The sequence below is a fragment of the Gymnoscopelus braueri genome (genome assembly GCF_963280865.1).
Source record: "Gymnoscopelus braueri genome assembly, chromosome: 12".
Taxonomy (NCBI): Eukaryota; Metazoa; Chordata; class Actinopteri; order Myctophiformes; family Myctophidae; genus Gymnoscopelus; species Gymnoscopelus braueri.
This window is the reverse complement of record NC_137614.1, coordinates 26,071,160-26,097,797: the sequence shown is the minus strand read 5'-3', so window position 1 is coordinate 26,097,797 and position 26,638 is coordinate 26,071,160. Positions and strand designations below refer to the sequence as shown.

The 26,638-nt window shown below is 43.5% G+C and overlaps 1 protein-coding gene across 14 annotated transcripts in view; it reads left to right on the top strand.

Annotated features, from left to right (window-relative positions):
• hspg2 (heparan sulfate proteoglycan 2) overlaps positions 1-25,759 on the top strand; it is a 105,011-nt gene extending 79,252 nt beyond the window's left edge. For 9 of the 14 annotated variants that reach the window (XM_080445710.1, XM_080445713.1, XM_080445712.1 and 6 more), the window contains 35 exons: positions 75-152; positions 2,429-2,564; positions 2,861-3,018; positions 3,555-3,708; positions 4,292-4,435; positions 5,978-6,112; positions 6,485-6,666; positions 6,998-7,193; positions 7,484-7,663; positions 8,429-8,689; positions 8,952-9,114; positions 9,552-9,649; positions 9,784-10,050; positions 10,140-10,252; positions 10,885-11,032; positions 11,630-11,746; positions 12,027-12,044; positions 13,671-13,755; positions 13,989-14,133; positions 15,054-15,156; positions 15,475-15,584; positions 15,815-15,923; positions 16,117-16,215; positions 16,424-16,645; positions 16,795-17,039; positions 17,344-17,515; positions 17,812-17,934; positions 18,520-18,576; positions 19,896-19,971; positions 20,112-20,190; positions 20,704-20,751; positions 21,570-21,640; positions 21,915-21,998; positions 22,172-22,275; positions 22,438-25,759. In XM_080445710.1, the coding sequence (XP_080301836.1) occupies positions 75-152; positions 2,429-2,564; positions 2,861-3,018; positions 3,555-3,708; positions 4,292-4,435; positions 5,978-6,112; positions 6,485-6,666; positions 6,998-7,193; positions 7,484-7,663; positions 8,429-8,689; positions 8,952-9,114; positions 9,552-9,649; positions 9,784-10,050; positions 10,140-10,252; positions 10,885-11,032; positions 11,630-11,746; positions 12,027-12,044; positions 13,671-13,755; positions 13,989-14,133; positions 15,054-15,156; positions 15,475-15,584; positions 15,815-15,923; positions 16,117-16,215; positions 16,424-16,645; positions 16,795-17,039; positions 17,344-17,515; positions 17,812-17,934; positions 18,520-18,576; positions 19,896-19,971; positions 20,112-20,190; positions 20,704-20,751; positions 21,570-21,640; positions 21,915-21,998; positions 22,172-22,275; positions 22,438-22,610 (4,653 nt within the window). In that variant the 3' untranslated portion in view covers positions 22,611-25,759. The remainder of the gene's footprint in view (positions 1-74; positions 153-2,428; positions 2,565-2,860; positions 3,019-3,554; positions 3,709-4,291; positions 4,436-5,977; positions 6,113-6,484; positions 6,667-6,997; positions 7,194-7,483; positions 7,664-8,428; positions 8,690-8,951; positions 9,115-9,551; positions 9,650-9,783; positions 10,051-10,139; positions 10,253-10,884; positions 11,033-11,629; positions 11,747-12,026; positions 12,045-13,670; positions 13,756-13,988; positions 14,134-15,053; positions 15,157-15,474; positions 15,585-15,814; positions 15,924-16,116; positions 16,216-16,423; positions 16,646-16,794; positions 17,040-17,343; positions 17,516-17,811; positions 17,935-18,519; positions 18,577-19,895; positions 19,972-20,111; positions 20,191-20,703; positions 20,752-21,569; positions 21,641-21,914; positions 21,999-22,171; positions 22,276-22,437) is intronic. The other 5 variants (XM_080445714.1, XM_080445717.1, XM_080445720.1 and 2 more) reach the window with 4 other exon arrangements.
• Positions 25,760-26,638: the final 879 nt, after the last annotated feature.

Here is a 26,638-nt window from a genome sequence, read left to right as displayed (position 1 = left end):
TTTTCCTTCCCTTTTTTGTTTGTTTCCTCCCTACTTTTCATCCCACCCTGTTGTGTTGTTTGCCGTTTGCTCAGGCCATTCCCTCTCATGGTTTCCATCAGTTTAAAAGCAACAGTCTCGATGTGTTACAGAGACGTATTGAGGAGCTACAGGTCTGTCCATCTGTCCTCTGTCCGTCTGTCCTGTCTCTTACCTCCCACCCATTGTCCTCTACTGACCACAGCTTTATATACAGTACACTAAATGCATGATTGTGGCCCTTATTCACACATTTTAACACCCATTAATTTAGCTCACTATGCTCCACTAGAACCCTGCCTTAGATATGCCATTGAAACCAACTAGTCTGGTTGATTTCATAGCTTACTGATGGCATGGGTTCCCTGATTTTGTGTTGCGCTTGAGTCTTCCCATCGTTCTCTGTTTTGTTATTGTCCACATCATACCATCCCTGACATATTTGTGTCCTAAAAACACAGTTGACCCCCATCATCATCATTGAGTGTATTAACAGGACTAAGCATACAGTAGGTACTGTTAGGTATTTCAGACATAGTTTGCGCCGTGCCAGCCTCGTACCACCGTCCCCTGCCCCGAGGGACTTGCGGTTAGTCCCCTTTCTATGTGGGTCTCCCCGGGCCCCGACGAGAGCTTCGGGGCCTGTTTAGTTCTGCCTCAGAGAGCCACTGCGTTGTGTCAGCTTTTCCCAGGGGGAGCAGGGCTCTGCCGCGCGGCCACGCAGAAATTCTGTGTGCTCTAGCAAACGGGCTGCTTTGAAAAACCGTCAATGGGTTCAGACAGCTCATTGAGCCCTGGGCCCGCCTGCAGCCACGGCTCAGTTTAGCCTCCCTCACGGTTGGCTGGGTCAGAGCTAAGCAGCTTTGTCCAATGGATGCCTCAACAACTCCCCCCCCCCACACCCCCCGGATACAGTAATCCCTCCCAGAACCAGAACCCTGCCCCTCCAGTTTCCCTCCCCTCTGAGGTGTTTGCAAACTTTCCAAAAAGTTTCAGGCGTGACATGCTCATAGCCCAGTGCAGACTGTGATTGCTTGCCATGTGGAGTAGTGTACACATTCCACAGAGGATTTACCCTTGAACGCAGTTGTTTTGGAAAGTCATGTGACCACTTCACCAGTGGTTCCCAAGCTGGGGGTCGGGACCCCCAGGGGGGTCTCCATATTATTTTGGGGGGTCCCCAGATGATTAGCTTAATGTGCAACATTGTTTTCTCACTCAACATAAGTATACGTGTATACATAGTATATGCCCATTTCAAAAGTTACAATTTATTGACTTATAAGACCTATCAAATTGGCCAAATTGTCAAATATTCCGTAAGAAAGAGGCAAACAATTGTGAAAATAGCCGATCTACAAGCTCACAACGCCTCGCATTGTGAGGCGTTGTGAGCTTGTAGATCGGCTATTTTCACAATATTTACAGTATCCGTGGAACCAAGTCAAACCAAATGTACAGTAATGCCTACAATGCCTACAATACAAAGTGCTTGTCAGGGTGGGGGGTCCCCAGTTCAAATATGATTATCTTGGGGGTTCCCAGATCAAATATGATTATTTTGGGGGGTCGCGGCCTGAAAAGATTGGGAACCCTTGCACTACACTATGAGTGTTAAAACTGTTGCAGAAGAATCATGTCTGTTTTGTTTGGTTGATTGAAGTCATATTAGTGACGCGGTGCTGTAAGTTGCTGCTAGTTGGTAATTTGTCGACTTCTAGAGGCCCGTTTCTCTACCGTATGATCAGTTTTATGAGCTGCTTCGTAGTGCTTGTTCGGTAACCGTTACTTCAAAGCAATGTGTCTGTTCTGTCTCAGTTGCCTAACTGCTGTCATTGTCGTCACCATTTATAAAAAAAAATCACTTCACTCCTTTGTCATTTCTTAAGACATAATTTAGTGCCACTGCCAATTCTTCAATCGTAATATATTTTCACATTAACAAAATGTAACCACACAAATCATTGTAGTAATGTTAATGACAGTTAATATTACTACAGTGCAGTGTTCGTTCAAGCAATGATTTAGCCGTGCTTTGTACACAAGCTCCTGCGTTGTGCAAAGCTCACGCTGCTATAGTAATCTCCAACAAAAATCTGTTTCCAAAAGCACTGAACTGTAGCAATAACAATACTTGTCTCGTCTTACAAATCTACTGTGTAGTGCTTCCATGTTGCTATTGCCTAGTGTCCGTTGATGTCAGTAATGTCATGTGTGTCATGTCAAGGGGCTGTAGACTTATACGACAGGTAAGTGGTGCTCTATCTGTGCTCTGGTTTTTATTGTGTTGGCGTGTGCTGTAGACATTGAAGTAATTTTACTGTAGTATAATTTCATCTCATTTTAAATGCGAGGTAGATCATAACAGACGGTAGGCTAATCTTCACACTGGTTGGTGTGTCCTTTCCAGGCCCGCATGGAGCGCACCGACATCGGAACCCTCCTTATCCCCAACATCAAGATGTCTGACGCCGGCACCTACATGTGCGTCGGTAGTAACAGCGTAGGCTCTAACAAGGCGCCCATTCAGGTTTCTGTGGTCAGAGGTGAGAGGTCACAAATATAATGTTATATATAATACAATATATAATATATCATATTAGATACAAGTTACAAATAATATAATGTAAAATAAAATCCTCAGAGTTAATCTATCTATTTGTAACTTCGCAAGGTGTACAAATGGAATCAAATGGACCCAGGTCAATTTGAATCTATTTGTACACTGGCAGAGTTAAATTATCTCTCAGAATTCTACTATGTATGTTGGCGCTTTGTAAGAAGGAGCCCTGCAATGTCATGGTTTTATGAAACGTGTGTGTGTATGTTTTTTTGTGTTCAGCGGTGGACCATATCTCCTCCTCTGCCATCACCATCCAGCCCTCCATAGCCGACGTGCAGGAGGGCCAGAGTCTGGACCTCAACTGTTTTGTCCCGGGAAACCCTCCTCCCCAAGTCACTTGGACAAGAGCGAGTGGACACCTCTCTTCCAACCACCAGGTTGGACTAAAACACATGCTCTCACACAGTACACAGACTAATGTGGTCATGTGATGTGAATGACAGTTGCCTTGCATGGCATTGCATTTAGATCATTTATTCTGGGATATAATATAAGCTTTGTTTTGTCCAAACCCAGCAATAGTGGCTGTTCATTAAGGTTAAAAGACTGAAAAACTACAATTGCAATTCCAAGTTAAAGGTGATTTAAAATTAGAAAGGACCTTGATTGAAGTTTGTTAAGTATAGGTAATACTGTCAAAGGTTATGCTAAAAGGATGACACAAGTTTCCGTTGCGGTCGATTGTACTCAATTTATCAGTTAAATACAATACAATACAATACAATACAATACAATACAATACAATACAATAATAAAGTCTATGTGTATGCTTTTCTTGGATCAACAAGAAGATTCCAGTATGTGCAATTATTATGTTTTTGCATTTTGTATGTTCTGACATCAAGTTTTAATATTGTAGAGCTTAAAAAGAATTGATGCCATTCCCCTGTGTGTTGGTATTTGTGTGGTACAGGTCCTGGGCAGTCAGCTGCGTATTCTGTCAGCGTCTCCAGATGACTCAGGCGAGTACATCTGCCGTGTGCAGGGAAACCACGGCAACCTTGGGAACCCAGGCTCTCCAATTCATCAGGCCTCCGTCTCAGTATCTGTCACCTCATCCTCTTCTCGTAAGTCCAACAATGTTCTGCCAGTAACAAACCACTGGTGTGTGGCTCGTCTTGTTTCAGTGAATGGACAAAAGTAAAACATTTTAATTTAACAGCAGAGAACAGGACCGTTTCTCCACTGGATGATTATTTTCTATTCTACGGCATTCTCTTCCTCTCTGGTTAAAAGCGTTAGAGCTGAATCAGATTTGACAGTTATATTTCACTCTCGGCACTGATATCATAACTGATCGCAGTTGGAGACAGCGAGAAACGCCTAAGAGACATGACTGTCATGGCAGGGGTGTTGTTCTGCTCTGGTGTATGAATGGCTTTTCCAGTTGTGCTTCCCATCCCGGCCCAGTGTGACATCACTGTAGGCTTACCCCCACACTACCGTCCCATGATCTCATCCTCATTCATTCCTTCCTGGAGGAAGTTCTCACAGCTGCTGCCAACACACTGAAGGCCACAGTGACATGGTACAGCAATCTGGCTCCTTGACGCATCAGCGAATCAGTCAGCTAAATGAAATGAGATGTATTGGGGGGGCGGGGTGATGTTAAATTGATTATGCCCACTAACTCGCTGGATCCTGGAACAGGGCTGCAGACCCCCATCATCTCCATCGAGCCCCACAGCGCAGCAGTGCGGCTTGGCGAGTCGGCCAGCTTCAGGTGCAGGGTCTACAGTGGAGCCCAGCCTGTCCGACTGGAGTGGAAGCTATCCAGCAACCAGCCTCTGCCAGGTGAGTACCAGGAGACCACACACGCACACGCACACACACACACACGCATGCACGTGCGAGCGCCCCCACACACACACACACACACACACACACACACACACACACACACACACACACACACACACACACACACACACACACACACACACACACACACACCACCTCTGATGATGTTGTTGATTTAGTCTGCTTACTAGGAAGAAAAAGCATGTAGGTTTTCATGCTGTCGTTATTCATGAGAGCAAGTACATATACGATTCACCTCTGCAGCCCTCCTCTGTATAATAGTCCCTTTAATTCATGTGCAGTATAATCTTAAGCTTACCAACCTTGTTTACACAGAACTCGCCTCACGTAACCCCCAGTCCTTCCAAGCAGACCATTTTTATGCCATCACACAGTGTTCATTTAACTCTCTGAATTTCACATGGATACATGAACACTGGGGATTTTACTGTCTAGAGCAGCGCTACTCAACACGCGGCCCGCGGGCCGCATGCGGCCCGCACGCCGCGTCTTGGCGGCCCGATGGCCGCCAAGATATACATTTTAAAAATATACATTTCCGTTCAAATGTATGGGTTGCTAAAACATTTTTCAAAAACAAACAGACAGACATACATACAGGTGCGTCAATTGTTACAGGTATAATGCATAGTTTTCTATGCATTTGGGGTTTTTGGGGGGGTTTGACCCCCACATTTTCCCGCCCAGGATAGGTGTCCCTTATTTCAATCTCTGGGAGTTGGCAACCCTAACCTTGCCATACCTTAGCTTTTGCTGAACTGATGCCACTGGACATACACACAAAATAAACTGGTACTGTGAAAAGAATATGATCAGGGGTGCACATAACTGGTGCGCAGGTGCGCATGCGCACCCAAAATAAATAATGAGCACCACATCAGACGACGCGAGGCGCTTTTGCGTACCAACAGCTGGGACCGGAATTTCCAAGCTTTTATTTTTTAGCAAAACTAAAAAATAAAAGCCTGGAGATTTACTTCCTGAAGCCACACTCACACACTCACGCTAAAGCACGTGTCGGCCCCATGTACAGCCATAGGCGCAGGGGGACGCATGCTGTGATTGTGTGAGCCTCGCATCCTGACACACAGACAGGCTGCGACTCGCAGCCCGCTGCACGCAGCGGCTGTTAGAGGCACTCGTCAGTCACCGATGATGAACGTACCGTAATGGTGCAAAAGGTTTTCTCGCGCAGCACCCCCCCCCCCCCCCCCCCCCCGTTGACAAAACTGTCCCGGTGGGCACCGTGCTGAAACCCCCCCCCCCCCCCCCCCGTTGACAAAACGGAAAGTTATGTGCACCCCTGAATATGATGTCAAAATGTACATTTTATTGTGTGTTACAAAATCGAAAAATCCAAAATAGGACCGTAATTTTTATGGCGGCCCCTTGGACTTTTGGTATTTTGCTGAGTGGCCCCTTAGCCATCTTAAGTTGAGTAGCCCTGGTGTAGAGACTGTGTAAGTTTCTTGCAATATCTACAGTAGATGTATCGTTTCCTGTTGTTTTGTGCAGATAATGTCAAGGTCGGACCGGATGGCTCTGTCGTCACCATTGCCAATGCTCACCCTAGAAACCAGGGTACCTACCGCTGTGTGGCCAGCAACCTGTTTGGCATCACCCAGAGCATCGTGTCACTGATCGTCAGAGGTAATCTCAAGCGTGCAAACTGTGCAAACACATAAATATACACACGCACACACACACCAAAACCTGGTGTGTGTGTGTGTGTGTGTGTGTGTGTGTGTGTGTGTGTGTGTGTGTGTGTGTGTGTGTGTGTGTGTGTGTGTGTGTGTGTGTGTGTGTGTGTGTGTGTGTGTGTGTGTGTGTGTGTGTGTGTGTGTGTGTGTGTGTGTGTGTGTGTGTGTGTGTGTCATATCCTACACTGCTATGATCGTGGGCTGTATTTTCATTGCTATGAGCCTCCAAAGCTCGTAGACCAACAGTCCTATGTGACAGGCTCCCCTTAGTGGCCGATAGGGTTATAAAGTCCTGACCGTATTTTGGGCCTGTTTCCTCCAGAGTCTCCTGTAGCTACCCTCACCCCAAGTGGACCCGTGCGGGTCAGGGTGGGTGACCCCATCAACCTGGAATGCCAGGCGTCAGGAGAGCCCCGCCCCTCGGTCACGTGGCACAGACTGGACAGCACCCGTAAGACCATGCTGAGTAGCCCTGTGCCCATGGAGTCCAACGCTGTCATGCAGGTACAATACTCACACATGCACCATATGCGTACATAAACAGGAAACGTCTTAATTTTGAATACTATACATTTCTGAAGAAATGTTTATAATTTAAATTCTATCAGTATTTCAAAACACAGCTAGTTCTGTCTCCAAGACCACAGTTTATGATTGCATATTATTTATTACAATTGTAAGATTATAATAAATAATATGCATTACTTAAATGGTAGTCAATTTTTTTTTTATAGGTATGTGGTTCTCAGAATAGAAATAGACCCAGAATAATTTCAGTGACAGCGAAAGATCAATGTTGTTGAAACATCAACGTAGTAATTTTCTTTTCTGGCAGATTCTGGCTGCACGTCCAGAAGACAGTGGCACATACGTGTGCACGGCTCGCAACAACGAGGGCTCGTCTGAGACCAGGGTGGAGGTCGTGGTGGAGGGAGGTTCTGGGTTGCCCACCGCGCCCAGGGCCTCTGTCCCCGAGCCCCTGCTGATCGCAGTTGAGGGACAGACCACCACACTCCACTGTCAAGCTCATGGTAAGGCCTGCTCACACTCACATGGAAAATGGGAACTCACTTTTAACATTTTCAATGTCCAGTCATTCTGCATTGCCGTATACAGTATTTTGCAAAAATATATTTTTCTAATACTCATGTTAATGCATAACAACTGTGGTCAATTTAATCCAATACTGCATTTAATTATTCTATTAAATTATCATTTCAGGGTTGCGTGGTAGCTCAAACAGTTCACTGACAACATGTTCCTTGTGAGTTGCGAAATATTATACAATCAGATGAATTTATGCTTTTTTTCCCCCCTCAAGGTGTCCCTACGCCAAAGATCACCTGGTCTAAGCTGCGGGCTCCGCTACCCTGGAGACACAAAGTGGTGAACAACAGCCTGGTACTGCCCGGCGTGGGCCGGCAGGACTCCGGAGAGTACATCTGCAACGCCACCAACCATATGGGCACCAGTGAGGTCACCATCATGCTCGATGTCGAGAGTGAGTCTCAGTGAGGGGCTGTTGTTACCTCACATTCATTAGCTTGGGGTTTTTAGGGAAGATTTTAGTTTAATTTACAGTCTTTCTTGACTGGGAAAAAAACTGTTACAGTATGTTATCGTGAATGTCTTCTTAACCCATTTTGGGCGGGAACCCCTATTTGTAACTATACCTTTCAAGAGCCCCTTTTGGGGTTCCTGTTGCTATGTACAGTATATAGCAACATAATTTTTTTGTAATCTTTGAATACATATTTGAGGTTTTTCAGAAAACTTAGGTCAGGATTTAGAAGGCGTTTTTAAGATCGGCCTCAGGTCTAAATGGGTTCATATCTTTTATCACAAACATGCATGCTCGATCCCCAATCTACACATGAATCCAATGCAGATTTGCATTAATCAATGCATATAATTAATTATACAGTAGGGCTCAAGTGGTTAATATCGGTGCGTTGTGGCTGGCTTGTCCCCCAAGTGCAGTAGTTCTCAGAAGTACACCGGGACTAGGCTACTACACACACCAACCCCCAAAATTGCCAGTACAAAAGCATGCTAAAAAGCTCCTGCACGCAGAAAGGCATGCAGGTTAGATGCTGTCAAAGGGAGGGTTAACCAAGCCCCCTATCTTGTCCAAACGATCACATGACCTATACTCTATCAACTATGAACCATGACCTGTAACCTACCATAAAGCCTGATTTATACTATTACTGTCACACGCAACTAACTAAGCATAAGGGCTTAACACTTTTCTTACATGTCTTAGCTCCTCCCTATGCCACCTCTCTGCCTGACAACGTGGCTGTCCGCGTGGGCGAGGTGATCAGGCTGCAGTGCCTGGCTCACGGCACTCCTCCCCTCACCTTCGTCTGGAGCAAACTGGACGGCAGCCTGCCCCCCAGGGCCCAGGTCAGCGGAGGGGACCTCCAGATCAACCTGGCCTCCACCGAGGATGCCGGAAGCTACAAGTGTGTGGCCAGCAACCAAGTGGGCACCAGTGAAATAGTGGCGAAAGTCACAGTCAGATGTAAGTGATGATGGCAGTGATCATTTTACTTGGTAAAAGTTTAGTTAAGATACGAGACGATGCTGGTAATGTATTTTTCATATCTATCAGTGACGCAAACATGAAAAAAAATTCTCATGAACAAAATGTACGCACACTGCTCTTGCTCTGCAGGCTCTTTTATTCAAATTGACAGACGTTTCGGTCCCACTGGACCTTCATCAAGTGTGTATTTTCATATCTATCAGTGTCACTCACTTTATGTCTTTCTTTCTCCCTCTAGCCCCCCTGGCAGTGCGCGTATCCCCCCAAGTGGAAGTAAAGGCTCAGGGCAGTGCTGTGGAGTTCACATGCTCAGCAGCAGGTGGTGTAGAGACCAAAATTGAGTGGCTGAAGGAAGGAGGTGCCCTGCCAACGAACCACCACATCAAGGACGGAGTACTCAGGTGAGTTGTACACACAGACAAAACGGTAGATCTTTCACACACATTCGTAGGTTAACAGGTCTGTTCATTTGAACCCACAGTACCCAGGTTTTTTATGCTCTTAAAGGAGTAGTTCACCCAAAAAATGACTTATTTTCTATCAATTGCACACCCCATGGAGTCTTGAATTCATCGATTTATTTTTGTTTTTGTCGCATTCCTGAGCCAATAATTTGATTACCAGTGGAAAGATGCTAATGTATCCGGTAGGAGACACAAAGTAGACTCTTTGTGTCTCCTACTGGAAATACACCCGGTCATCAAATTATTGGTTTAGGAATGCGACAAAAACAAAAAAAAATCCATTCATTCAAGGCTTCATGGGGTGAGTAATTAATAGAAAATACGTAATCTTTTGGGTGAACTACTCCTTTAACTGAGCTGTGTATACTCTACAGGATCGAGAACCTTGAGCAGAGCAATGAGGGCGTTTACATCTGCAGAGCCAGTAGTGTGTATGGTCAAGCCCAGGACACAGCCAAGCTTACCATCCAAGGTAAACAATATGTACCGCTATATATATCGCTAATGTATGTGTTTAAATCACAGCCACTCATTCTATTCTACATTATATTATATTGTGTTCTACTCTTATTAAATTCTGTCCTCTTCAACTCATATTCCTCCCAGCCCTGCCAAAGGTGATGATCAACGTCCGTACGTCCATTCAGACCGTCATGATTGGCAACTCAGTGGAGTTTGAGTGTCAGGCCATCGGCGAGCCACATCCCACGGTCAAGTGGAGCAAAGTGGGCGGGTCTCTGCCTAGTCACATCGTGGTGAAGGGCGGCATGTTGAAGATCGAACAGGTGAAGGAGGATGATGCCGGGCAGTACCGCTGCACTGCCACCAACGATGTGGGCTCGGTGCAGTCACAAGTCGTCCTCAACGTCCAGTGTGAGTGCTTCAACACGTTGTGAACCACTGCACTGTTTGTTGTTTCTCACCTGTCGCGTCAAAGTCTAAATCTTTGTGTATTTCTATAGCTCTTCCCCAGATCGCCTCCCTGCCAGAAACTAAGGAGGTGACAGTGGGATCTGACGCTGTCCTGCCCTGTTTGGCCTCTGGTTACCCTGTACCTCAGATCAAATGGTCCAAGGTAACCAACATTGTTTTACAGTACAGTAAAATGTTACCCCCATTTTTTTCCATGCCAAGTACCCCAAAATAGCCATAGCCATAAATAAAATCTGCCGATCTGCAAGCTCACAGTAAAGGCCTTTGCAGACAGGGTGCGATTAGTCAATCAGTTTTTACTGCATGCGAAAAGACGCACAAATCGAACTGGGTTCGATTGAGAAAAAAACTCATCGCCGCAGCCACTTGCCGCACGGCAAATTCGGAGCCGGTGTGCATGAGGTCATAGAGAACTACTGTATGTGTTCATTAAAAAATATATATTGTATGTTTTTTCCGTGCGAAAAATCGCACCCTGTCTGCAAAGGCCTTTAATCTGTTATTTTTGCTCTTGATGTTTGAAATTGTTTTCAAATGCCCATAATAGGGATGCAGGGTTGAAAGCGGTCAAACTGGAACAATAATCATATTAATTAAGTATGATACATTTCTATGATTTTATTTATATATTCATTTTCCCTCTCCTTTCCAATTGCACCCCTGGCACCCCATTTGCAAGCCTGTGCACTGCTCCGTGAACTTTGCAGAGGTTTTGTTAGAAGTGGGTACATTCTCCCTCTGACTGCGTGATGTGTGACTATTTTCTTAATCCAGCTGGGAGAAGAGCTTCCTCCAAAGTGTTTCCAGGAGGCCAATGTCTTGACAGTTCCCGGTGTCAGACACGAGGACTCTGGGACGTACGTGTGCACCGCCTCCAACAAGCAGGGCAAAGTGGAGGCCTTCACCACACTTGAAGTGCACGGTTAGTCCGCTCGTCCGGATGTTTGTCTGACGCCAATTCTAAACCCACTCACTCAATCTCGGAACGCATCTGTGTCATTTTAGATTATTACATTATTTTATACTTTGGGCTATTCAAAAATAGCAGATATACAAGCTCATAGCGCAGCACCGAGTGCTTGTAGATCTGCTATTTTTGGAAAAATCTTGAAAATGTATGCAAATCTTTGTATTTGTAAATCTTTTTAACGCAAACATTTGTAACTCAAATCTTTGCTTCTGGAGGTCCCTGGAAGAAAATATTTTACAAATGTTCGCTTTAAAAAATGTTTATTAAAAGTTTTGCACACATTTTCACGATTAAAAAAAAATCTATACAAGATCTATACAAGCTCATAGCGCGGCACTCGGTGCCGTGCTATGAGCTTGTATATCTGTTATTTTTCAATAGCCAAAGAAATCTAAAATGACAGAGATGCTTTCCCGGATTGAATGGGCTAATGTCCAAAATAGCCATACAGTAGGGATCTGCTTTTATGTAGATGGGTTGAATAAATGTAGTTGTTTTCCATTTGCATACATGTTTGTTAATAACAGTGTAATTGTGTGTTCTTTTCAGAGAGAGTCATGCCCTACTTTGCCCAGGAACCTCTGTCCTATCTCACTCTGCCCACCATCAAGAATTCCTACAAGGCTTTCAACATCAAGATCACATTCAGACCTGATAATGTTGATGGTAAGGAATCACCTTCTATCATGTACCAGCAAACAGTTTCATTGTAGTATTTACTTCTTATTTTATCTTTTTGTTGTCGATGTGTTTTTCTTCTGTGTTGGCGATGTTTGTGATGCGTGTTTTTGTAATTGTCTTTCTTTCACGTATAATCGTTTCTTCCGTTTTCACGATGTTTGTGATGTGTGTTTTTGTAATTGTCTTTCTTTCACGTATAATCGTTTCTTCTGTCCTCCTCCCCCTTCTCCCTCCTACCCTCCTTCTCACCCCCGGTGGTGGGAAGGTCTCATACTGTACGCTGGTGAGTGCTTGAGAGCAACAGCAGCTCCAAGTGTGATGCAGTCAACGTTGCTTTTGTTGGGCTGCATCAGACTTTCCCGTAATGCATCCAAAATGAAGAGCATTTTTTCAGTGGCTGTCTTTAAGAGATGCCAGATGGTGAATGGGGGCTTTCTTCATACAGGCTTTGGCAATCATTATTGCACAGTCGCTTTGTCATTGCACCGCAGTCAACAGCCGAATGATTACTGGTTAACTGTATAAGGCGTATGCACAGTTATCTTGATCATATACCCTTCTATTTTATTCCATCAGCTTCTATTATCCCAGTGAGTAGTGCTTCTCAGAATGTCTAGCCTTGTATTAGAGAGCCGTATCATATCATTTAAATATCTAGGCTCGTATTGTTTAAACAATCCTTACTTTATGTTATCTAAACATTGCTGCAGTTCTGAAAATAGCGATTACCCCCGTTCAGACCTGGGTCAAATTGACATGGTTTGTGTCCAGCTGCTGGCGTGTAGATTGAGTGGGGAGTTTCCCACAGAGGGCAATGAAAGTAGAAAGTGTTGCAGTAAAAACGATATCAAAGTCAATGTGACTGAAAGTTTACTGAGCAAGTTTTTGATCCTACTTGTGCTGAATTCCACCCATCTGGTAGCTAAGTGGCAAACGTGCACAAACATAAAAGATCAATTCAGCCCAAGAGCCTAACCGTGCTTTATGTTAAGGCAGATGGATTGCTATATTGTGATGCACATCGTTTCACATAATTTTTTGACAGATACTTTGGGACTTTGAAGACATGATAAAGAGACCCCACCCTGTGTGACATGTTTATGCAATCCACCTCTCTTTCTTAATGACTCTCTCTGTCTCTCTCAGAACTCATTTAAAAGAGATCGAGAGAGACAGTGACGTTAGGAGGCATGTTACCAGACTGGCCCGGCTTTGACAATATTTTGATGCCTGTGTGTGTGGTCCAGTGAGCATGTGTCTCTGGCGTGGATGTGATCATTTTGTTGCTGTCGGGCTGAAACCTTTTATCTGCATATTTAAAAAGGTTTATGCTTTTTCATAAATGAATGCCCTATTTTATACTTTGTCATATGACAGCCATACAAAAGTAGCAAATGTAGCTGATCTACGAGTGCACAGCGCATTGTGACACGACACGTTGTGTACTTATGCTAGTTTTAGAAAAATCTTTCTGAAGATTTTCACCTTTGATGTCATGAACAAAATAGGGACACCAGGTTGAAAGTGGTTACGTTTGTCTGTGGGTTTTATAAATATCTAGCCAATGAAAAGTATTAACAAGAGCTTGTGACTAAATAATAACTACATTGGATGTATTGGAACACAGGTTTTGCACATTCAAGGTTTCCATCCGACAGCGACGATTTGCACCCTGGCTGCGCCCAGTGGCTTTATATTCCCCTCCCTACAGCATGTTGCTTTACCATTCAACTCGAAGTGTGTGTGTGTGTGTGTGTGTGTGTGTGTGTGTGTGTGTGTGTGTGTGTGTGTGTGTGTGTGTGTGTGTGTGTGTGTGTGTGTGTGTGTGTGTGTGTGTGTGTGTGTGTACTGTAGGAGTGAGCACGTGCGATTGTGCGAGAACCATATTCACTGTGTTCCGGTCTCCCAGGTATGATCCTCTACAACGGCCAAAGGAGGACCACCGGAGCGGACTTCATCTCCCTGGGACTGGTTGGCGGCCGTCTGGAGTTCAGGTCAGTGCAGGGTTAACCTCAATGCTTAGATGTGCCTCGTACATACTGTATCTTCAACTTTTTCAAGTCAAGGACCCCAAAATTGATATGTATTTGGCCGTGGACCCTCATCTGATAAGGTTTTGTGCCAGGGACCCCCAAAAGAGAAGATTTATGTTGTTGTCTTAAATTATGTGACATTGTTGCGTAGATGATGTTGCATTTAATGTTCTCCAATTTACTCAACCTCTCAGGTTCGACGTTGGCTCCGGCATGGCCACCATCCGTGACCCCAACCCCATCAAACTGGGAGAATTCCACACGGTGGAGCTGCACCGCAACCTGACCCTGGGCGTCATCATTGTGGATGGAGGGGAGCCCATCAACGGCAGCTCCCAGGTACTGCTGGGTTAGGATGACTTATGCAGGTGGGGGGGGCACTGTTTAGAGCAGTGGGTCTCACAATTTAAATTTCAAGGACCCCTACTTTGATCTCCTATGCATTAGGCCTGAGAGGCCATGCCTCTGCTTTTGATATCCCTCCCTCTGGACATTGATTTGTTTTATCACCAATGGGGATAGGTTGTATCCCTGTCTCTAGTCAGACTGAATTCAATCGGTAAAAAAAAAATCACACCCAGTGTGAAGTGGGCGGTGTGGTCATCACAGTGGTCATCATAGTGATGGAAGCTCACTTTTAAAAAAATATGATTTTTTGAAGTGCATAATCCTATTTATAGGTTATTAATGTCATCATGTGTCTCGCTAGCCAATCACAGTGCTGAATAGAGTCAGCCAATAGAGTCAGCCAATCACAGTACAGCTAGGGGTGTACTAATGAGCCAATCACAATACAGCTAATGAGGTGTCCCAACCCCACTTATAGGGGCGGCTACACCGCCCCAAAAAAAGGAAAACATATTTTTTTGTGTAAAAACAGGAACTCGGTTTGGCTCCTCCCCTTTCTTAGTCTATTTCCTCCCGGGTGCTTCTGTGTTTATTCCTACTAACAACAACATTACATGTCTAAGGCTGTAGTGCTTAGACTGTTTATGTTTGATAATATCACAATAAAAAACATTTTTAACCATGTATGTTAACCCTGGCATCCCTATTTTGGGACTATATTGAGCTATTTTTGCTATTTGCCATTATGAAGAAGTGGTTAACAAAATCTAATTGTGCAAGGTATGCACTTTAGGTAATACAATTAAGTTACCATGTATTTTTGTTTTGTTTTATTATTTTACATCCAAAGGTTTGTTTTTAGTTTGATGATTTAATATCTGTAAATCATTTCCTATAATATCTCTCTGCAGGGCAAGTTCCAGGGTCTGGATCTGAATGAGGAGCTGCATGTAGGCGGTTACCCCAACTACACCCTTCTGGCCAAAACCGCTGGCATTAAGACCGGCTTTGTTGGTGAGACGTTGCTCTGAACACGCCATAATTACATTTCTTTTAACAGTAAATGACGTAGAAGTGGTTATCAACCACACATACCCTCATTGACTCAGGAGTCCTAGAACAGTGTTTCTCAACATTTTTCAAGTCAAAATGATATGTATTTGGCTGTGGTCCCCCATCTGAAAAGGAGACCCCCCAGAAGAGAAAATGTATGTAAAAAAAATATATATATCAGATGTACAAGCCAAAGAAATATGAAGGGGAGCGGACAATCCACTGGTCTTTTAATAACAAACTTTCTGTGTGTTTGCTCTTGATCTGCTCTCTGTGCAGGCTGTATCCGTCAGCTAATCATCCAGGGTGAGGAGGTCATTTTCAAAGACCTAGATCGCAGCTCCACCGGCGTGACAAACTGTCCCACCTGCAAAGACCACCCCTGTCAGGTCAGTCACATCTGGCCAATTCACATGTCACATTGTTGTTGTTTTTGTTGTTGTTTTAATTCTGGACCTTAAAGGTTAATACAGCATAATGTTGCATGCATTATCACTTATAGAATATACGTGATAATGCATGCATGTATTTATTCATTATCATGTATCATGTACATTGTGTGCTAATAGTAGTTGTATTCCAGTAGAACCAATTCCTTTTCTTCCATACCCTTGTTCAGAACCAAGGGACCTGCGAGGATTCAGACGCCAGCTTGTATACATGCAGCTGTTCCAGAGGTTACACTGGCAGCAACTGCCAGCACCACTCCTCTCGGCACTGTCATTCAGGTACAGCGGACAGACACATCTGACCACACAAACACACCACTGCAGCTTGGACATTAGGGACAGACTGCTGTCAGCATTGTCCTATGCACCTTATACGCAGCAAATTCCTCATAGTTAATCTAACTCTGAGTTTAACATGTTGTGTACAGTATGTATGTCTTACTGCTGGTGCTGTGACCTGTATTCCTCACAGAGGCTTGTGGACCAGATGCCACCTGCATCAACCGCCCCAGTGGCCTGGGCTATGACTGTCGCTGCCACCTGGGCAAGTCTGGAGACAAATGCATGGATGGTAAGACCAGGCCCTCTATGCAATTCACCACCATGTGTTTCCATTGTAATAAACGCAGGATTATTATCTCAATTTCACCTACGCATTTTCCAGGTGATCAGGAAAAAACAAACAAACAAACAGAAAAATAAACATTTGGGTGACCGTATGTGACTTAAAATGATCTACGAGACAGTAAATTGACATGCCGTCCTTGCGCCTGCAACAGGTGAATTGGTAACAACTCCACTGTTTGACGGGGAGGAGTCATACATATCCTACCCGCCCCTGACCAACATCCACGATGACCTGCGTGTCGAGCTGGAGTTCAAGCCTCTGGAGAGGGATGGCGTGATGTTCTTCTGTGGAGGGAAGAAGATGAAGGTGGAGGACTTTGTAGCCATCTCGATGGTGGATGGACATGTGGAGTTCAGATATGAACTGGGCACTGGTAAGATAAACATTAGCATAGATAATGGGTGGACAGTGATATTAGCTGCACTGTAGCTGTGCAGGGTCGAAAGTGAGTTACCCTGGTTGAAAACATATTTTCAGTGGAAATTATGTGGGATGTAATCTTTCTGTTTTTTTTTCTTTCAGGCCAGGCTATTCTTGTTAGTCCAGAGCCGGTGTCTCTGGGCCAGTGGCACAGAGTGGTGGCCGAGAGGAACAAGAGAGCTGGCCACCTCCGACTTGACCAGGGCAGAGTGGAGAAGAAGACTTCTCCAGGGAAAGCCCAAGGCCTCAACATCCACACCCCCATGTATCTGGGCGGAATCCCCAACATGGACATATTGCCAAAGCCGGCCAACATCAGCGAGCTTTTTGAGGGTTGTATAGGAGAGGTGAGATGAGATGAGAGAGCTCTCTGTTTAAATGACTTGGTAAAATATATTTTGTACACATGAAAAATTAACTACTAGAATCAGCAGTTGTTCTTGTTAACAGTATTTTTGTGGTGATTTGACATGAACAGTAGGAGAGCACCAACACCACACCGTTGCATTGTGATAAACAATAATAGACACTAGAGAATTGTTGTATGAGGAAAATCTGGGCTAGCGTCCAACATTCAAACAAAGAAGGAACGAGTAATGTGTCTGCCATTAAGTGGTACATTTAACCTTGCCTGCTCTGTCTTTTGCTCAGGTCTCCATCAACAATAAGAAGGTAGACCTGTCCTATAGCTTCACAGACAGCAGATCAATCCGTAAATGTGTGGACAACAGCCCTTGTGATCGCCGGCCCTGCCTCAACGGTGGCCACTGTATGTCTAGTGCTGAGTATGAGTACCAGTGCCTCTGTAAAGATGGCTATGAAGGTGAGCTCCTCTTCACAGTGTAGATGTACTGTATATGGTTGCTCTATGTGCACAGCATAAAGTATTTCAGTGATGTCCAGGGGTTCAACAAGTAGGGTGAAATGTATTCATGATTCAGTAGTTGGATCGATCAATTTATCGATTGAATGTTCAATCGATCGGTTGATTGACTGAATTCCAGGGTCTAAAGAACTCATACAATTATTCTTTCTGCGTTATTATTATCTGTATGAGCCTGACCTAAGGCTTTTCCATGAACCTGACATTTGACCACTGACTGTCATGTGACCACACAGGTGAGCGCTGTGAGGTGGTGAAGGACGTATGCCAGAACAGCCTTCAGTGCCAGAATGGCGGCAGCTGTGTCGACGGCCAATGTGTGTGTACCACAGGCCACACTGGTCTTTACTGTGACGAAAGTAAGTGTTGGATGTAGTACTTGTTCGGTTATTGCATTTCCCTCACATTCATTCAACTTAACACTGAGTAATGGACAATGAATCATTTTCGCTATCAAATAGCAAACAGCACATACGTATACCGTAGTACAAGCGGGTTAATATACATGAATTAGAGTAACACGTTTATTTCAGTAAAACCAGGTTGACTAGAAGCCATTGGTTTATCTACACAATGATACATGGGATTGTTGCAGTTTTTCAACCGGAGGGCATAGACATCTCTGGAGGTCTTATCAGTCTTCTCCACAGTGTGTGTCCTCCTAGAACAGCACACATGTTAAGTACCAAATGCACGTGTTCTGTTGACAAAGGCATCAATCTCCATGTAGCTTTATACAAACCTGACTTATAGCTTAGCCAGATTTCCACTAGACAGACAGATATATACAGTCAGGATGGAATGGGGCGCATATGGCTTTAATTCTGAGCAGTCTGAAAGTCCTCTAATATCACACCAGTCCGTCATTTGGTTGGGCCTCCTGGGCCCAAGTGATTAAGTGTGTCTCACCCCTGCACTCTCATGGCTATATCCCGCATACGCAGGCCAGGTCTCCAGCTTCTCCGAGGCCCTGTGGAATATGGAAGGTAGCGGGGCAAATGGTATAGTATCTAAATATTCAGTCTGCCTGACACGACCGTGACTAACAGGGGCCGTCTGACCGCAAGGGGGCCCCATCCAGCCCCAAACCGACCGTCTACTGCCTAACACACGCACAAGCACATGTACATAAAAACCACACAAACGTATGTCTCTGCTTAACTGTTGACCAGGTCACTTATTCTGTGGAAAGTTGGGAGAGGGGAATTCTACATGAATGGTGAATTGTATAGTGGTATGGTACAAATGCAGTTGGGAGATCAACTGGCTTGTGTCATGTTTCTGGACCTGTGGCACCTTTTTTCATAGTTTTTGGGAGTTACACAAAAATGTAGAATTCCCCTTTTTTCTTCTTCTTGAGCGTCATGTCCTGTGACATAACTACTCACCATTATCATGAAATCTTGTCTGTCAAAACTGCCTGTTCAAACAAAGAAGAAAGAAAAACCCAGATACAAAACATTCTTTCCTTACTTATTTTGTTACAATGTGGCAACATCCAATGTATACAGTATACTGTACACATACTGAAACAGCAGGGCTGTGTTGTTACTAACCACTAAAAGTGTTTATTGAAAGTACAATGTGATATATTGTTGTTTTGGTGAGGTGACATTATTCTTAAGCTTATTTATGCAGTGTGCATGGAGCCACTATTTTGGTGAGTGTCTGATGCTTGTCTCTGGGAAGCGAGTAGCGTTAGTACCGCTAGTTTGAGCAACTTAAGTTAGCTTTAGGCATAATTTTACTGAGGTTAAGGTTAGGAATAAGGTTATCTTTAGGCATAATTTTACTGAGGTTAAGGTTAGGAATAAGGTTAGGATTAGGCATAGTTCCAAAAATGCTATACAGAAGTTCAACAAGGCAGAACTGTCAATCACAGCGACTACAGCACGTCCTTACCGGGTCTTGCTCAAACTAGCAGTACTAACGCCACTCGCCTCTGGGAATGGTCAGGGATATTGTACTGTGTGGCTGCTGATGTTGTTGATATTGCCATGTCAACTGATTTTGAAGCCTTGTTCAGTTAGTAGGGAAAAAAAACGTATTATTTTTGTGCCAGTTTGATGTGTTATTCTGTGTATGGATTTTGAGTTGAAGATGTCAAATTTTATGTTTGGCATTGATCCAGGCAAGTTCAGCATTGTGTTTGACTTGAATTAATTGAAAGCATATTTTTATTCATAAATGTAATCAACCTGGAATATTTGACCAGGGTTTCTTCTTCCATCCTACCACCACCGGGGGGCGCCGTAACAGTGAGGATCGCAACAGACTGTACACAACATGCTTACCATGGTTATTTTGATGTTTGTTCTAGATTCTCCTTATCAGTATGCAGCACATTTCCATGATGATGGATACGTTGCTCTTCCAAAGACAAGTTTCCCAAGAAGGTATGTATGGCACACCTAAGCACATTGACTGCATTAGCTTTTCATAGCTTAACTACTTAAGATGTATTTAAAGATGTAATGTCGGTGAACATAGCAAGCTATGCTTTGTTTTGTTTATTTCATGGTGTTCTGTGTCATAGTGCCCACGATTCTCCGGAGACCATTGAACTGGAGCTCCAAACCAGCTCCGCAGAGGCCCTCATCCTGTGGCAGGGAGTGGTAGGTTTTGGTTGTCAGTCCTTAGTCTATAACCATGAGGCAATTGACTATTGACACGATGGCCACCTTGCCCTTGGGGAAGCCCAACCCTGGATGGGCCCCCAAGTATTATTGTAACGGTAAAATGGCTGCCGTGTCAATATGATCAGTTAACCCTGGGAGTGGACAGATCCTTAATCCTGGTCTTGAATCATCCTCTGCTCCCCATCGACACCCTAACCTCCCCATCCGCACCCTAACCTCCCAGCTCATTCGCACTCCTAACCTGCACCACCTCCTCCGATTTACAGGTTTCACCAGTGCAACACTGGTATTCTCACAGCAGCCACGATAAAACAGCACTGACACTGAGAATGCATCTTCTTTCTGAATGTACCACTGTTGGCTGGTTAAACATTTGTTGTTGTTGTTGGCATGATGGCTGCCGACCCTACTGATTATGACACCACCAAGTTAATGCATGTTTGCTGGTTTGTGCTTTGCCTCTCTAACTCATCGTCCATTTTTTGTCAGGAGACCATTGGCGCACGCAATTTGCGCAAGACGCATGCTAATAAAAAGGTACCTCTCAAAACACCAAAACACTCGGCTTCCGGTATGTTTCAAAACTTGTGGTTTCTATGCAATATAAGAATCTGTAGATGACAGGCACTTCTTAAAAACCACATGTTTTTCAAATGTACAAGAATCTGGAAAAAAAAGTTAAGGGCTGTCCACACAGAGAATAATGATAAAGATAACTATTACAATTTACAATTTAGGCATTTAGCAGACGCATAGAAATAGTCATCTAGGATCATCGGTAAACCAAGAACCTATCATCAGTCTAACAGTAGAATATCCAAAAAATGTGTACATTGAAACTTTACACACTATAGGATGCCAGGTCAACAAGGACCTGGCATAACTATAACGATAATGATGTGAGCATGTACACACAATGAACCATAATGTTCTATACACGTGTTGAACGTGAGTGATGTGTTGAAAGTGACACTCTGTAAATTTGGATGGATTTTGATTTGCTGTCAGTGTTTTTATCGCTCATCAAATCGCTTTGAGAGTGATCCCAACTATATTGTTCGCAACTGTTGTCGATATAGTTGTGGTGTGGACTCTGCCAAGCACTTCAGTTAGAAAGACTTTTAAAACGCCATATTTATAAATTAGTTTTCTTTATACTTAGCATTCTTCGTGTGGACAGGCCTTTTCTGTTTGTAATGCACCATGGCTTTCCATTTCATTTGTATCTTGCGTGAAAAGGTTTATGTCACATCAGTCTTATTTTATTAAAACAAATGTAATACTGAGATGACAGAACTTTGCTCAGCAGGCAATACTGGAGGATGTTTTTTTTACTTTGCTAAATGTATTTCCAGGAACTGGGAGAACAAGGCAAAGGCAAGGACTTCATCAGCCTTAGTGTGCAGAATGGACACCTTGTCTTCAGGTGACATAGTTTCATATCTTCCACATGTTCCATTAGCGCGGCCACCTACAGGAACCCTCATTATTGTCTTCCCAGTTTGATACCTCAGCTACATGATGTGAAAGGGGTTGTTTTATATGCTCATGTCAGTGCTGGTACTATGCAGATGTGTGTGTAATGTTCCTGTGCTGTAAAATATGTAGGCCTACACATGTACAAATATCCATTTGGTTTGGATTTTACTGCGTTCACATGAGTACTGTAGAAAGACTAATGTTGTGTATGTTATATCCAGTTACCAGCTAGGCAGTGGAGAGGCAGTGATCAGGTCATGGGAGCCCATCAATGATGGCAAATGGCATAAGGTCACAGCAGTCAGGTATGAGGATGTGTATTACAGCATAAACTCACCGTTTGACACAGAACACATCGCTGTTATGAATTCCTGTATTCGTATGATTTCTTTTTTAATTTGATTTTATGAACACTAATATTCGTAATTCTCAGTTGGGGTTCAGTGTACAGTGAGTTGTGTATGTTTGTTCCCGACAGAACTGGTAAAGAGGGATACATCCAGATAGATGGAGGACCCATGCGACATGGACAATCCAAGGGCAAAAGCCTTATGGTCAATACCAAAGGCAGCATATACCTGGGTACGCTCAATGAAGAAAATATTTGATATGCATTTTTATTACAGCCCATACGTCTGTATATTATGAACAATTCCAATCCAAGATCACATTTCTAATTGTGTGTGTGTGTGTGTGTGTGTGTGTGTGTGTGTGTGTGTGTGTGTGTGTGTGTTCCTGTGACAGGGGGAGCCCCAGACATGGCCGTGGTGACGGGAGGAAAGTTCTCGGCGGGCATGACAGGCTGCGTGAGGAACCTGTCTCTGATGAACGCCAGACCAGGCCAGCAACCAGCCCAGGCCATCGACCTGCAGGCCCACGCAGCGCAGGGCGTCAACGTGCAGCCTTGCTCCTCATAGGCCGCAGCACACACAACCACATCTACACACACACACATACATACGTATATGCAGACACACGCCCAGAGACTATGGAGTGATGTCCCAGTCACACGCACACACTCACACACCAGACACACACAGAGAGACTGATACGCCTAGATCCTGACTAAAAAACAAACATGGTGCTTCGCTGCTACCAAAACAAAAAAGATGAGAGAAAACCATGACGAGGCTAAAAGGATACCTTTCTCTGTGTGCATTGAAAAACAAAAAAAACACACAAAAAAGAGAAAAAATGAAAGCGATATTAACAAGTCTTCTCTTTCTCAGTGTTGTATTGCTCGATGAAGGACTATTAACACAGGAGAACCAGTACAGTTTACATACTCTCTGCAGTAGCTTTAGCCATGATGAGAAGAGTAAAGAGTAAAATGCTATAGGCCTTCTACGATGGGTCAGATCCTATGGAGTTGGAGATGTTTTTACAGCACTGAATTTTTATTTATATACATATGAATATAGTATATATATTATATTTGTGGGGGAAAACATGCAAACTAACCATAACTGCTCTTCTACTTTTCCCTAGAGTTTATTCTAGGGTTCTAATACTGTGTGTCCAGGGCTTTTTGTTTAGTTTTTTTGTTATGGGCCTAACTGTATTAATACTTGAAGACTTTTAGGCCTTCTTTTTTCACCTCTGTAATGCCTGATTTATGCTTTGTCGTACGACAGGGTCGTATGGCCAACATAGCCGATCTACAAGCCCACAACGGGTGGCATTCACACCGATTTGTGGGCTTGTAGAGCGGCTATGTCTGGCACCCGACACCATCGCGCGACAAAGTATCATCCACCCTTAAGGGAACCTTCTGGGCGAGCATGCTTACGAATATTTTGCATCTTGTTGAGAGAGGGGCTGCACATGGTCACGGCACGTGCATCTTCAATACGCAACTCAGGTGAAGACGCAGCGAAAATAACAGAAATCAAATAGACAAACACAACTCTTAGAGAAACCGGTGGTGCTTGAACTTGGCTGAATTGTTTCTGAACTCAAAGTCTTTTTCCTTCATAGCTTGGTGGCCTCTTCTGTGTCTGTTTTTCTTTTTCTTTTTTGTTTTATGAAAGAAAACTTGGTGCTAACGTCAGACATTAAGACAGAACCCACAGTCATATAACTGTCTGTCTGTCGCCTTTTACTGTTGTCGTAGAGATGCTCAGTTTTAGAGTTTAGCTTGGATGTCAGTGTAAGAGGGGATGCACTTGTGCTTCTGAGATTGATTTTATGATGATGTGATGTTAACTCTGCAGCCTTGTTTGATTGAGTGGATCTCAAAATAAGAGGTTTTATGAGCAGAAAAGGGGTCTAGTTCTATAGGTTGCTGATAAAATTGAAGAAATTATTGTTTGTATAAAACTATCTGCCAGCCAGGTAACATTATTGTTGTCATTTGAGAATGTGTGTGTTTACACGTTTACACGTTTAGAAGATTTGTTGGTTCTGTATGTCTCATGGCCTGCCATTTATCACAATCCACGTATTATTGAGGCTCTTTATGGTGTGTATGTGTGTGTGTGTGTGTGTGTGTGTGTGTGTGTGTGTGTGTGTGTGTGTGTGTGTGTGTGTGTGTGTGTGCGTGTGCGTGTGTGCGTGCGTGCGTGCAAGTCAAATCATCCATATCCTCAGGAGGGTCAACGCAGAACTGCCTCAAGTTATTAGTCATTTCAGTATTAGTGACCTTAGTAGCAATGCATCAAAATATAGCAGTGGTCTTTTGTCAAACTCTAAAGGCTACATGGTTTTTGTGAAGTGTGAGATTCATTTAGGTGTTAGAAGCTTCCTCAACATGCAGTGGAATACTTAGAGTTAGGATAGACTACTATGGTAATGTAGAAAGCCACCTGCAGGTGCTGTGACCAGTCGTGTAGCTCCCATAGAACATGCTCGCCCACTTTTAACTGACCACATGACAAACCCATCATGGTTAAGTTCACCTTGGGGTTCACCAAACTTTCACCTTAAACTTAAAAATGTTTGTATTAATATTCTAAAAACAAAAAATGAGCACTATCATTTCACTTAGAGTTGCTTCATTTTTATTTATTTTGTTGTTGTTTTTTTGTCTTATTTTTTGTTAGGTCTTTTTCTTCTAATTTTCATTGCTGTTTCCAGGCTTGATACTGCAATTTTTTTTAGAGCAATCAGAAAAGCTTGCAATTTTCTTTTCACTGGTTATTGTGTTATTGTATATTGACTCCCACTCCCCCACCCCTTTCTTCCTTTCTTGTTTGAGATTAAATACTGTCCCTGTTCCTTGAGGTCTTCATAAATACCCAGCCCCCCCAACCTCCCATGAAGTTCTCCTGACCCTCCAGTCATCCCCACATCATCCTTTTGGAGTGTTCACCTGTGATGCCTGACTGGAGCTACTTGGTCAAGCAATGGGAAACTGGTCTTACTTATTCTGTTTAGTATGATGAAATAAGTCTTAGGCTCCAAATATAATGAATCATCTTTATCTGCTAAAAAGGTGCCATCCTTTAGTTTTTTTCTATTTTTTGTGGATGGGTAAGAGCCAGTCAACCCTGCGATCAAAGTTTGGAAGACTATGTGCTTTGTCGGGTGCCTCTAATGCTTAATTTATAATCCGTTGTATGACAGAGTTGTGTGCGGAAATTAGCAGATCTACGCATTGTGAGGTTGTAGATCGGCTGTTTTTGGCGCACGACACTGGCGTGTGATGATGTATAAATTAGGCTTAATGTATCTGCACTAAAACTGGACTTCCATATCATGCATATACACTGTACATGACCTGCCTCCCAATCCACACTGCGTAGCTTCTTGGTCACTGCGAAATAAAGCATGGCTAAAGAAGGCGTTGACTTGATGCCATAGGCACACTGTCAATATTGATGGAAGTTTTGAATTTCAGATTTTTGAAATCGTTCATATTTGTCTTATGTTTTCAATTTGGAATGAAAGACAAACAATGTTGAGATGAATTATCACCGAGTTAAGTGAATGAAAGTGCATCAGATTTAATATTGTCCATGTCGGGATGACCTGCTTGTGTTCCTGACTCCATTTACAGTGTTGAAAGAACCCCAGCCCCCCTCCCCACCTTTGGTGTTTCTTAATTAAAAACAAAATTCATGTGCTATTTATTATCTCCTGAGTTTACTTATTTTAATTTGGTGACATGAGTTTCTGTGGTTTATTTGCCATAAGTTTGGTCAGTTCATCTGAATGATTTGTTCTACTCATTTGAGTTTATGCCCACATCTCATTCATTACACAGGATATAGACTGAAAGCCAAGTGTTCCCCAGCAGAAAATTGCACTTGAATAAGGTTCGTGTTGAGTTCTCAAATTAATCTGGCCCACAACTATGTGGCTCTCATCATTAATGCAGGGCTTTGCTATTTGGTGTAATAAACCTAATATTATGCCATTTGACAATACAGCCTTGATGAGGAGCCCCTACTGTATTAGTTAGAATGAGACCAAATGAAGGCTCCTTGAGAGCCAGTATCATTAGGAATGTTGCAAAAGACCAAACATCCAAATGATGAGATTATAGATTCAATAATATAGTGTGTGTGTGTGTGTGTGTGTGTGTGTGTGTGTGTGTGTGTGTGTGTGTGTCTATATATATATATATATATATATATATATATATAAACGTAACAGACTGAGTTCCTGTCATCAGCAAAGTCCCTCCATTCATAAGCAGTAGTTGTGCAACCAGACTGGATAGGCCGAAACTAAAGGAGCCATAGGCGGCTGGCTAGCAGCGCAACTAACTATCTTACAACTTCCACCCAGATATCCTTATTTGGGGCTTTTCATGATAGGAGAAACACTATTGACCATGTATTTTAACCTTGAAGACATTACAATGTAGTAATTTTGTAGCTTGTCTGAATACACTGTGCTTCTTGTTCCAAAAGGCCTCGGGAACATCTGGCAGTATTATTGAAAACTTTCAGATAGTAAGATTATTTTGAACAAGTGACCCTGACCCAGCCGATTGCCTGTG